This window comes from Microtus pennsylvanicus, chromosome 20, assembly GCF_037038515.1.
Source record: "Microtus pennsylvanicus isolate mMicPen1 chromosome 20, mMicPen1.hap1, whole genome shotgun sequence".
In the NCBI taxonomy this organism is placed as follows: Eukaryota; Metazoa; Chordata; class Mammalia; order Rodentia; family Cricetidae; genus Microtus; species Microtus pennsylvanicus.
The window spans coordinates 27120782-27132808 of NC_134598.1; the positions used below are offsets into that span (position 1 = coordinate 27120782).

At 41.2% G+C, this 12027-nt stretch overlaps 1 protein-coding gene and 1 long non-coding RNA gene across 2 annotated transcripts in view; one reads left to right on the forward strand and one right to left on the reverse strand.

The window, feature by feature from the left end:
* Positions 1–12027, forward strand: part of LOC142838584 (uncharacterized) — a 188160-nt gene that overhangs the window by 173684 nt on the left and 2449 nt on the right. The window lies entirely within an intron of this gene.
* On the reverse strand, positions 6786–7988 carry Ccer1 (coiled-coil glutamate rich protein 1). The gene has a single exon (XM_075954778.1). It carries the CDS (start codon positions 7986–7988, stop codon positions 6786–6788), a length of 1203 nt encoding a protein of 400 aa, XP_075810893.1.

The window sequence follows — 12027 nt, forward strand, 5'->3', positions numbered from 1 at the left end:
ATGTAGCACATTAAATTTTAAATTTTAATAGTTTCCACTGTAATTTCTGATTCTTTCCGCAGGCCAAACGTTTTCCAGTTGATACACTTTGACTTTTCCTCATGTTCTGTCTTTTCTGATCTTCTGAAAATACAGGGTTTACTTTTTATGTTGGATTTTATTTTTCTAGAGAGTCGTATGACTCCTTTCACCTGGGAGCCAGAAATTCTCCATTTTCATCCACTTTCATTAGTGATAGTTAATTTAGAGAGTTAAAGACTTCTCAATTAGAATGATCGCTCTATTTCCATATTAGAAGAAAGAGGCCATAATAACTCTCTTAATGATGTGCCAGCACAATTTGGCGCTCTGCTTTTTTTTTCTCTCTCTCTCTAAAATATCTCATCCTATAAATAATTTATCATAAAACCTTTGGACTTCAATAACAGAGACTCAGCACTTTGCAAAGACAGCATTGCAATACGCAGTATGACTAAATACTCACGGCTTTAAATATTGAATGAAAATTGTGTCCTTGTATAATCCAAAGTGACTGTAACATTTTATTCACGTTCTCTCCACTTCAGAGTGCAGCTAATGATGTTAGCCAATGGAGCACTGGCTTCCAATCTGACATACAGTAGCCATCCAGCCAAGGCCAGATCTTTTAGTAGTTTCTAACTCCGGCCATTTTATTGGTGAGTCCAGAATGTATAAATAGTATCAAGTTTCACCCAAGTTAAGAGTTTGATAAAGATAACATAGAATAAAGTAAGTGTTGATTGTTTGAAAGTTTTATTCCAGGCACTTTAACATCCACATGTCTTTTTGTATGCATTCTGGGAAGGAATGTTGCACCAAGCATTTCCAAAGAGGGCCATTTTCGTGATGATTCCAATCTTGGTCATTGGTCACCAAGATTATGAAGCCAAGAATTTGCTCTTTATATTTACAGATGTTATTTTTATTTCCTGTAAAAATCTGTTTATTTACAAAGATAGGAGGCTTTGGAAATGGCAGAGATGTGGTGGCACCCCCACCTACATTTCCCTGTGCTACCTTAACCAAGTGGATTTAGTTTCCACTGGAAGAAGTCATTATAAGTCACTATTGGTCCTCTGTTAGAACTAGTTAATGGCCACCATTTGTTTCATATATTTCTTTTGGTTTCTCTATGCTCCATAAACATTGATAGCATTACAGGATTCTACACTGGAAATAGATGAACCACTCTCTGCCTCCTTATGAGGAGGAATAGAATCATAGACAACTGGCTATGACTCACAAAGTATCCATGAAGCGGAATGTGAAGACTGTGGAAAGGTAGTGTCTGCTCTTGCAAAGGGATCGGAGCTGAAGGCATTACTAAGAATGATGTAGGCATACAGACTCCATCTCAGGGACATGTGTGTCTATCTAAACAGCTGCAAAGAGCTGGAACTAGGGCTGTTATAAAGATATTAGTTACTATCAGTTTGTCTGACCAGCAACAGACCAGCAGTTTGTTTCTTTCCTTAGTAAGCTGTTGCTCTAGTTAGTGACTGGCTCCATCAATGAATTAAATGATGTTCTGGTCCTATGTGTCGCCGGCACACATCTCTCTCTCTCTCTTAAAACTAAGCCAAAGAAGGAACACATACTGTTACTCGTAACTCTTAAGATGAAGTTATGAAACATTATATAGCTTAGCAACTTGGATTTCATATCTAAGCATGTAAACCACAAATTGGTTAATTGTCCTCCTTACTGGCACCATTAAAACAAAACAATTACATTGTCAGTGAAAAACATGATAATTAGTGGCCTATATGTCAAAAGAGATTCAACAGATTCACTGTGAAAATGCTTTAGATAAAATATATGTATGTTATTGTAACTGCATAAAAACCTGTACGGAAATTTAAAATACACAAATCTAAGGATTTTTCAAAGCATCTATTTTTTTATCTTAGTCTTCTGGATGAAAAAAAAACCCAGAGTCACATAGCAATATGTTGAAATAAATATATAATTATAGTGCATTTTGCCAACACAATCAGATTATTTTACGTGTATTAATATTCTATGTTTTTCTTTTTCTTTGAATGAACTGATTATTATTTTAAATTAAATTAGGAGATCCACAATTATTAAATACGTAAGGTGTGACGATTTCTTTTCATGTTCAAGCATGTGTTGTTAGTTCATGGCTACTGACACCTAGAGAGGTGACCAGTCCCATCTGTGCTGTCTTTCAAAAACGCTACTAGGTATGGCACAGATTTCTCCCACGGGTCATGTACATCATGGCCACTAGGTGGCAGATGTATATCGAACTAGGGAATTTAAGTTTTTCAGAGCCTGTAAGACATAGCAGTTAAAAAAAGAGTCAGTTTGATTAACAGTGTTTTCTATTTAAATATTTGTGCAGAAAGTAGTTTGGAACCACATAATATTTTAAAGGAGAGATAAAAACCTTGACATTTTACTTACTTTTAAAAATGAGAATTCTGACTTTGAAGAAAAGGGGTGGGATATAAAGCCAGAACACAGAAGCCATTTGATTCCGTCTTAACTTCAGTTTGCCATTATGATCTCCAAGTTCAAGGAGATCCTGCCATTAATAAAAAGTTAACAAAATACAAAACCCCTGACTGCATTTGGAGCATTGAATTTCTGACTTTGGTGGTGGTGTTTAGTTATGGTAAATGTTAAAGGATATAAGGTAATTGAAGCATTTTGAGAAGTACCAAATTATATAGGCAAACATTTTAAATTAATAGAATTAAAATACACATGGAACATATGAATATATCCATAGGTAAGAATTCTCCACCATAGATACTTCAAATGCCTGTGAGACTGTCAAAGCATGTCCACATCATGTAAGAGCTCTATGCATGTCATTTAATGTCTGAAACATGTAAAAAGGAATATAAACCTTAATTCTTACATGTTATAAATGTATTCCCATTAACTATACTGAGATAGTCAATATCTCCCATCAAATTTGAACCGATTGAAAAAATGAAAATATATTAGAGCATCCAGCTTGTGTTACAGCCATTCCTACTGATTCTCTTCTTAAAATGTCTTTTTAAAACTGTAATGTTGAGGGGCTGGAGAGATGGCTCAGCGGTTAAAAGCATTGCCTGCTCTTCCAAAGGTCCTGAGTTCAATTCCCAGCAACCACATTGTGGCTCACAACCATCTGTAATAAGGTCTGGTGCCCTCTTCGGGCCTGCAGGCATACACACAGATAGACTATTGTATACATAACAAATATATATTTAAAAAGGTTTTAAAATAAAAACTGTAATGTTGAATGGATATAGTATTGACTCAGTGTGAGGTAGCAATATAAAGCTATTCAGCATTCAAATCAGGAGACGTGTCTGTTGTAGTCTGGAATCATCGGTGTCTTAAATCTGGAAAAAAATATTTTAAAAGCAACATCAAAGAAAAATTTTCAGAATATAGAAACCTAGAAGGATGACTTGTAGGGACACATGTACAAGAAGCAGTGATTCAGATAGTTCATGAGCTGTCTGTGGAAAGATATTTTAAATGCCTCACACCCTTACCTTATTTAAGATATGTTACATTTTCTATATTTTCTTGTAGAGAAAATTTGGGGCAAATTGGTGTACAAAGGCTCATCCAATTTATTTTTTGTATGTTTATGGTTGGTTTTGTGTGTGTGTGTGTGCCAAAAGAGACAGAGAGAGTTCTTCATTGCTTTTGTCTATTTGAGATAAGCTATCTCTCCTCTGAATGTAGAGCATATCAGTAGCTGGCTAGGTGGCCAGTGACCTCCAGGCATCTACTTGTATACCTATCTACAGATAAGTATATCTCTACTTCTTCAGGCTTGGGGTTTCAGATGCATACCTATCTGTACACAGAGACTGCACTTTCATTTTTCAGTCACCCAGACCTGAATAATCACACAGAAACTATATTAATTACACCACTGTTTGGCCAATGGCTGAGGCATATGCCTAGCTAGATCTTACATCTTAAATTAACCTGTTTTTATTACTCTATATATTGCCATGAGGCTGTGACTTACCTGTAATGTCCTGGTACCTTCTCCTTTGGTGGCTACATGGCATCTCTTTGACTCCACCTACTGTCTCTATATATCTTTGTTCAGATTTCCCACCTGGCTTTAGTCTGCTAAAACAACCTTATTAATCAACCAGTAAATGCTACACATATATAGAAAAACATTCCACATTATCTGTCCACTCAGCTTTTGATATAAATACTGGAAATCTGAACTTGGGTCTTCATGTCTGTGAGCAAGTACTTTACTGACTGAGCCATGTCCACCATCCTTGAGAGTTCTCATTGCTGGAACTATGACTATGCATTTAAACATGCTATACATACCTCTGCAAGTGTCCTTCACACGGGAAATATCCAGGCATGATTTACATAAAGCAAGATGAAAGAGGCTTGAACCTATGACTTTTCAACATAAACATCTGTAAGCCTTTGATTCAGGGTGATTTATTGTGTAAAAATTTATAGTCCCAAGTGAGTAATTGGAAAACAAAGTGACAGATGAATTCATGGCCTGCACCCTTGAGACCAGCTTCTCATTTGAAGGGAGACTCGCTCATGGAGGTAACCATCTACCATGGAGAAATGGCCTTTCTCATTACTGAAAAGCTTCGAGGAGACAAAGTGTTAAGAAATCAGAGCTAGTGCTTATGGCTATGGAAGAGTGCTGTTCCGTAACATTCTGTAGCTCTTTACCACCTGCAGGTCAGAATGTCTGCTTGGACAATCTTCTCAGTGTGCAGTCTTTCACACCTGCTGCCTTGCTCCGTCATGATGATTATGGACTAAACCTCTGAAACTCTAAGAAAGCCTCAAATTAAATGACGTGGTCATGGTGTCTCTTCATAGTGGTAGGACAGAGACTAAGGCAATCTGTAGTAGTGATGTAAAAAGAAAAGCTTTGGAGGCATTTAATTTGCTAAATTTAATTTTTTAGAAGCTACAAAGTTAGGAAGATGTTAAGATGGTGTGTCAGGAAACCAAGGGAGATCATTGAGTGGCGTGGGTATGATTCTAATTCATTGCATGCATGGATAAAATTCACAAATAATAAAAATTAGAAGTTTTAAATTTACAAGAAGTGTCTCTTACAAGGAGAGATTGAGAATTTTCTAGGTGTGATATTGTAAAGACAGTCAAAGCTAGATAGCTTTCTTAAGTAGAGAGCTATACTCATTTGCCATAGTGATTTTTTTCACAAATGTTTTGAGTTAAGCACGTTTGAGTTTTAATGTGTATGAATGGCCAGTATCAGTGACATAGAGTTTTATTTTCACTATATGTGTGTATAATAAATGCAACAGGAAGGCATATAGTAGCCAATTTAAATCCATTTGATAGGACATTTAGACTGAGTCATACATAAAGTAATACTTTCCTAGCTTACCATAAAATGTTTGATATTTATTGTATGTATTTAATGTATGGTGTGGTTTGTAGAATCTTACAAAGAGGGTTTTTTTTTTCCTTTATCCCGTTGGACCCTGAAGAACAGCTGCATAGACTTGAGATGTTTAAATACAAATGAGGACATTTTTAATAATTTTCTCAATTGCCTATAATCCTGTAAATAAATCAATACCTACCCAAGAAAGAGATCAACAAGAAAATATTCTGTTCAACCAACAAATACTAGTGTATCAAGTTAAGAAGCCTAACTGACAAGGTGGAATTCTGAAGCTGTTGTAGTCAAATTCTTCATCATGGATGACTCTAGACAAATGCTGTTAGTGAAACTTACTCAACTGGAGGGAGATATGTTTTTACTCCTTAAAATTCTTTGTACCATGGTAGCTATTTGGAATAATGTGTTCTCCATAGATTATCAAAAACTATTCACACAGGCTCATATTTGCACATCATTTTTACTCTCTTTTTTAAAGAAGACAAACTGGGAAACAAAATTAGATATTCTACCCCCGCGCAAAAGTCAACAATCATTTCTTTAATCCGTTCTGCAAAACTAAGTTTCTATTTTCCTCTGAACGTGTGCAAGGAATATATGCATGAACAAGGCTTCCAAAATCTAAGCCATGTGCCATTGTTTGCAGTTACCTTGGATCTTAACTAGATGTACAAGTTGACTTTTGACCATGGGGAATCCTCTCCACACATGGATTATGGATTGCTGAGGCCATGGCAAATAACCAGTTCCACAGAAGCAACTTCATGTTCCTCTGAGGAAGATCCATAGCACTGTGGAGTAAGGAATAAGAATGAGCAATGGCAACAGCCTGCAAATGGGGTTACAAAAAAACAGCCCTCAAAAATGAACTCTGACGGTGGAAAATCTACAGCTGTAGAAAAGGGCTGTTCTCAGTGCCCTCAGTGACAAGGGCAGTGGTAAATATTCAATGGTCACCATGCATGCTTCTTAAGCAGGTGACAGCCAAAAATATGTTGATTGCAAGCTCATTAAACTTAATGTTTTCGATATTGCAAAAAAAAATTTGAACTATAAAATCTCAGTTGTCTGAAGAGGGAGACAGCAAATGAAAATATTCAAACTGGAGTAATAAAATATTTGGCCTTTAATCATTTCCAATAAAATATATCTGAAATCTTTCCCTCCCCCACCCATCACAGTCATACACAAACACACCAATGTTTAAATATTTTATAGTGGCCAACGAAGGTGTTTACATTGATGTTTATTAATGGAACTCACTTTTGAATTTGCATTTAATAAGTTGGTAATCCCCATTAGCCTCAACTCAGTTCCATTTTTGTTTCTCAGTTCCCTTCCTGATGGCTAATGGCTAATGTCCGATGTCCGGTACCATAAACAGATCTGCCTCCGGCACATTGGGAATTCTTTGTTCTCGGCTTAATAAGTCATAGTTTATAAAGTTCTCTCTTTCCTCTTCGTCCCCTACTAGGATTGACAAAGGCATTCCCAGAGGCAAAAATTTGTCTTCCTCTCTCTGCTGTCCCGCCTCCAGCCCCTCCTCTTCCAACATATCCTCCTCTTCTTGGTCGTCTTCTCCTCCTTCCATATTGTCAGCCTCTTCGACTTCCTCCTCATCCACATCTTCATTCTCTGCCTCTCTATCCTCCTCCTCGTCCTCCTCCTCACTCTCCTCCTTTTCATCACACACCTCTCCACACTCCTCATCATCATTTTTCTCCTCCTCCTCTACCCGCTGTGGGGTGGGAGACGGGATTTGCTGCACTGGAGCAGGACTGAAGGTTAGAGAGGGATCCTGCATGAAGCCATACAGATCTTCAGGCATTTGGGCGTCTTCCTCGACGCTGCAGTGAGGCGCCTCGTTGACAGTGAAGTCTCCCGGCGTTGTGCCACTGGACTGGGCTTGCTGCGCTCTCAACACCGCCTGCTGGCGCTCCATCTTCTCTTGCTGCCTCATGTCTTCATAGACCTGGTTCATGATGAACTGAGTGGTGTTCCGAGGCGCTCTCATCCCAGGTGCCCGCCACCCGTAAAGGTTGACCGGCCGCAGCAGCTTGCTCAGGTCTATAGGTGGGCTCCTCGGGAAGGAGCGACGAGGATGGCGGCGCAGGCCACGGCTCCTACGTCCCCAGCGCTTCTTTCTGCCAGGGGGTCTCTCCCAACAGGGGTTCCAGGGCCCGCTACAGTAGCAACAGCAGCAAAGGCAAACCGGGTGCAGACCGTAGGCTCGGATCATCTGCGCTGGGCACAGGGGGCTATGGACTGCCATCAGAGGTGGGCGCCAGGGCTCTCCACAGCGTCCCCAGTTGGAGGACACCGCCCAATAGGGCCCTCTGGGCGGTTGGTACCATGGGCCAGGGCTATGCTGTTGCTTGGGTTGTTTCCTGGGAGCCTCGTACTCAGATTTGGTGCCATCACGGTACCGCCGCTTGGACATCTGAGAGCCCCTCTGCCTTCGATGATAGGAGGACCAAGTGCGCAATGGAATGGAGGATGCCCAACCGCCTCCGCCCAGATTGAGGGGATCTTCCCTTTCGTTGACCGTCTGGGTCATGGTTTAGGGATCTCCACGAGTCTTCCTAGTGGTAGCCTCCTAGGAGCTGTCACTTTGGCCAGATCCGATGGTCAATCAGAAGAGCCTTTCTGTTGGTCCCTAGGGCCAGGTGCTAGTGTCTATGACCTCGCCTGCCCTCTTTCTTCTCCACTTGCTAGCTCTTCCTTCAGAATCACTTTCTTTTCGCACCTGGGTTGTCTTGCCCAGGTGATTTGGGTGGGGTAAAGATGGTGGGGGAGGAAGGTGTTGGTGGGCGATGAGCTGTGAGAGCCACTCCCGGGTCCCTCACACACCCGCCTCACACGAGGCTTGGGCTGGGGACCGGAGAGGCAGGGATCGCTTGTTACCTTGCTCCTCCCTCTCAACCCAGGTGCTTCACCGTCGCCGTCCTGGCCGGACTGAATGGGTGTGGGCAGTGGCAGCCTTTATATACCGGCAGGGCCCCCTCACCCCCACCCCCGCATTCCCACCGCGTCCTTGGTTACCAAGGACGACAGCCAATTGGAGTGGACTTGGCATTGTCTGCGAGGAGGCGGGGTTCCCGCTGGAACTAGACGTGCAGTGAACATTCGCAAGAGGTTTTGTGACGCAGGATTTGAGGCAGAGGTAAAGGTGGGCAATGCTCACACCCTGGCAACGCTTGGGGAAGGGAGGTGTTTGAAATTTCTATTTTTAAATCTGTTGGGGTCTGTTGGAATATGGGCCTTCTCCTTCAGGAGAGTGGAATGGGAGACCGCTTTTTCTACCACTCTGAGAGCAGCTGCAGTAAAGGAAATTGGGACCCCATTTCTTCCCGACTCGTACAAGTTCAGAAGTCGGATTGGTGGTACATGAAACGTGACCACAAACATTTACTACGTGTGCATCTTAAACATATAATATCCTTGCCAACTGCCGGCCGTTGTGGCGAACGCCATTAATCCCAGAACTCGGGAGGCAGAGGCAGGCAGATTTCTGAGTTCTGGGCCAGCCTGGTCTACAAGAGCTAGTTCCAGGATAGGTTCCAAAACTACAGAGACACTCGATAAATAAAACAACAACAAAAAAAGTCCCTGCCTACTTCAAAAGATGATGACCAGGTTTCATAGATTCTGGAACTGAAGTGACTTTGCCCAGGGTCTTGGAGACTGATGAACTTCACAGTTAGCCTTTAAACCCAAGCCTGTTTGACCGTAGAGATAAGTTCATAACATCATCCTCCTATCAACTCATCTTTAGTAGACCCCTTATGATACAATGGAAGACATATGAGAAAGCACCATACTTAATTCTAGTATCCCCCAGATGAATCTGTTGGTTACACATTACCATAGAACACAACATGAAGCTGATTTTGAGAACAGGACTCTTTTTTGTCTGTGAGTGGAGATACAGCCATTATTCTCTGAACTGGAAGTTAATGTCATAACTGAAAGGGCATCTGTAAGAACTTGGAGCAAATGTCAGCTACATGCCCTGGACTTAATGCCCATAGTTTCTCATGTTATTAAGCAGTAAAAAAAAATCACTTTAATTTTTCCTAGAAAAACATAGCTTTCATGTTGTGTGTGTGTGTGTGTGTGTGTGTGTGTGTGTGTGTGTGTGTCTGCCTGTCTGCCTGTCTGTCTGTCTGTTTGCCACAGCAATGGCCATGGCATTTGTGGAAACAAAATCAATGGTGTTCATCTTATACTTTGTTTACTAAGTACATCAAGTAAATCCAGTAAAATATATTTTATCTATTCATTAGTATTCACTTTATTTAAACAGTTTTGTGATATTATACAGTGACATAGGTTAGCATGCTTTATACTACATTTTCAGTGGAAAAACATATATAACTGTGTTGGAATCCTAACACTTGGTGGCAGTAGTAGTTCATCCCAAATCAGTCAGCATTTGTCTTTGTTCAGAATAAAGAGACACAAATGCCTCACTTCACAAAAATACACAATTTAAATTATAATAGAATTATGTTTCTTCCTTCCCCTTTTCTCCCTCCAGTTTCTTCCATGTACTCGACCTCCAACCCCTGCCATGACACCCCACTCTCAAATCAATAGCTCTTTTCTTTGATTATTATTGTTACATGCACACATATACTGTATGTGTGGTTTCATATATTTTATATATTGCATTGGGTAACCAGTAAGGACACTCATCTTTGTGACAGGCTAATTTTCTTTCTTCAGGCAGTCATTAGTTTCCTGTAGTTCTCTATTTAAGGGTGGGGCCCCCTAAATGCACTCCCTGTCACATTAGCCTGCCTACTGATACTGATATACTTCTGGTCTTCTTCATATAGTCATCCCACAGCCAAATTCATGGTATTCTAACTTTTATAATCCCTATGCTCCCTCTCCTGTGATGTTCCCAGAACCGTAGGTGCAGGAGCTGTGGTCCAGATGTATAGATTGGGGCTGAGCTCCCCACCATCTATCTCTTCACCTCTGCATAGTGTAGAGTTGCGGTTTTCTCTGATGATCTCCATTTGCTGTAAAAGAGAAATTTCTCGGATGAAGGGCGGTAGCTACATTCATCTATGGGTATAAGGGTAAGAGTTGGAACATAGTAAGGCAGCGTGCTGGCTAGCAGAGTGCTGAGAGTAGCTTCTCTTCTAGCATGCCTGTATTACTAAGATAAAAGGGCCAACTGAAGCAGGAAAACTAACTGATCCCTGAGCAGGAAACCAACCAAGCCCTGAGCCCCTGGACTCTTAACCCAGAGTCAGTGAAAGAAACACAGTTAGGCCAAGAAATCAGGGCCATCTCTGCCCCTTCCCCTTACCGGGGAAAACTAATCGATCCTTTTTCTCTCTGGGAAAACTCTGTCCTTACGAAGCCCTATATTAGCCTCTCTGCCTGTTCAGTTGGAGGCCGTTCACCACCCCGGCAGAGGTAGCCACTCTCCTGGACTCCTTTCCAAATAAATCTCTTTCGCAAAAGAGTCTTGGGTGATGATCTTCATTAGCCATTGCAGAAGAGAAGAACCTGACTGAGATTTTCCTGAGGGGACAGAACTGAAACACATCGCTGAGACCAAGTAATAGCTTTTTTGACAGAGCCAGAGGAGATTGCTACATGTCTGCAGGGGCTTCCCCTTTTACAGAGTATTAGCCAAAGAAGTAACATCTTGGACTGAAGAAGAAGCTGATAGAACTGCTAGGACATTCCCTTAAGGGAACAGAGAAGATCTCATCTGTAGCTGCTGTCCAGGAGAGGAGTGAGATTACTATATCCTGCAGGGAGACCATCCCCCACTGCACCCCAACTTCAGGAAACCTGGCTTCTGGACAAGTTAGGACACCTTTCTCTCCAGGCCTGAGCTGTCCTATTGTGGCTCCAGCCTCCAGAGATGCCCCTTTGCAGCTCTAATAAGTACAGCCTTGCTGTCTGATTGGTCAGGATAGCGTTACACCTCCACAGCTGTTAACACTGACACTCCCCTACAGTTAGGATTGCTATTGCTCTGGTGAAGCATTTTGACCAATAGTAAATTGGGAATGAAAGGTTTATTTAGCTTAGACTTCCACATCTTAGTCCATCATTGAAGGAAGTTAGGACAGAACCTCACACAGGACAAGAACTCAGAGTCAAGAGCTGATGCAGAATCCATGGAGGAATGCTGATTACTGGCTTGTGCTCTGATTTGCTCCGTTTGGGCTTTCTTAAGGAACCCAAGAATACCAGCCCAAGGATGGCACCACCCACAATGGGCTAGGCCCTTCTGTATCAATCACTAGTTAAGAAAATGTTTTAGAAGTCTGTTTACAGCCCAGTCTTATAGAGACATTTTCATAACTGAGTTTTCCTTTTCCCAGAGGACTCTTCCTTATATCAAGTTGACATAGAACTAGACAGGACAACTGACCCCTTTGTCAACTTGACACAGCGATACAGTACTGTTAAGCCACAATATTTCCTATCTTGTTCACTTCCGAGATCATATACTAATATCAACATTGCATTCTAAGCATTTCAACTTTGAAATGTCCCATGATCTTTTAAAGTTTCAAACACTTAAAAATTCAGTCTCTAAAGTATCCAGTCTCTTTTAAAGT

Bases quoted from the DNA above. Each gene is read 5' to 3' on its own strand.
- Ccer1 (XM_075954778.1), bottom strand. From the start codon at position 7,988: ATGACCCAGACGGTCAACGAAAGGGAAGATCCCCTCAATCTGGGCGGA.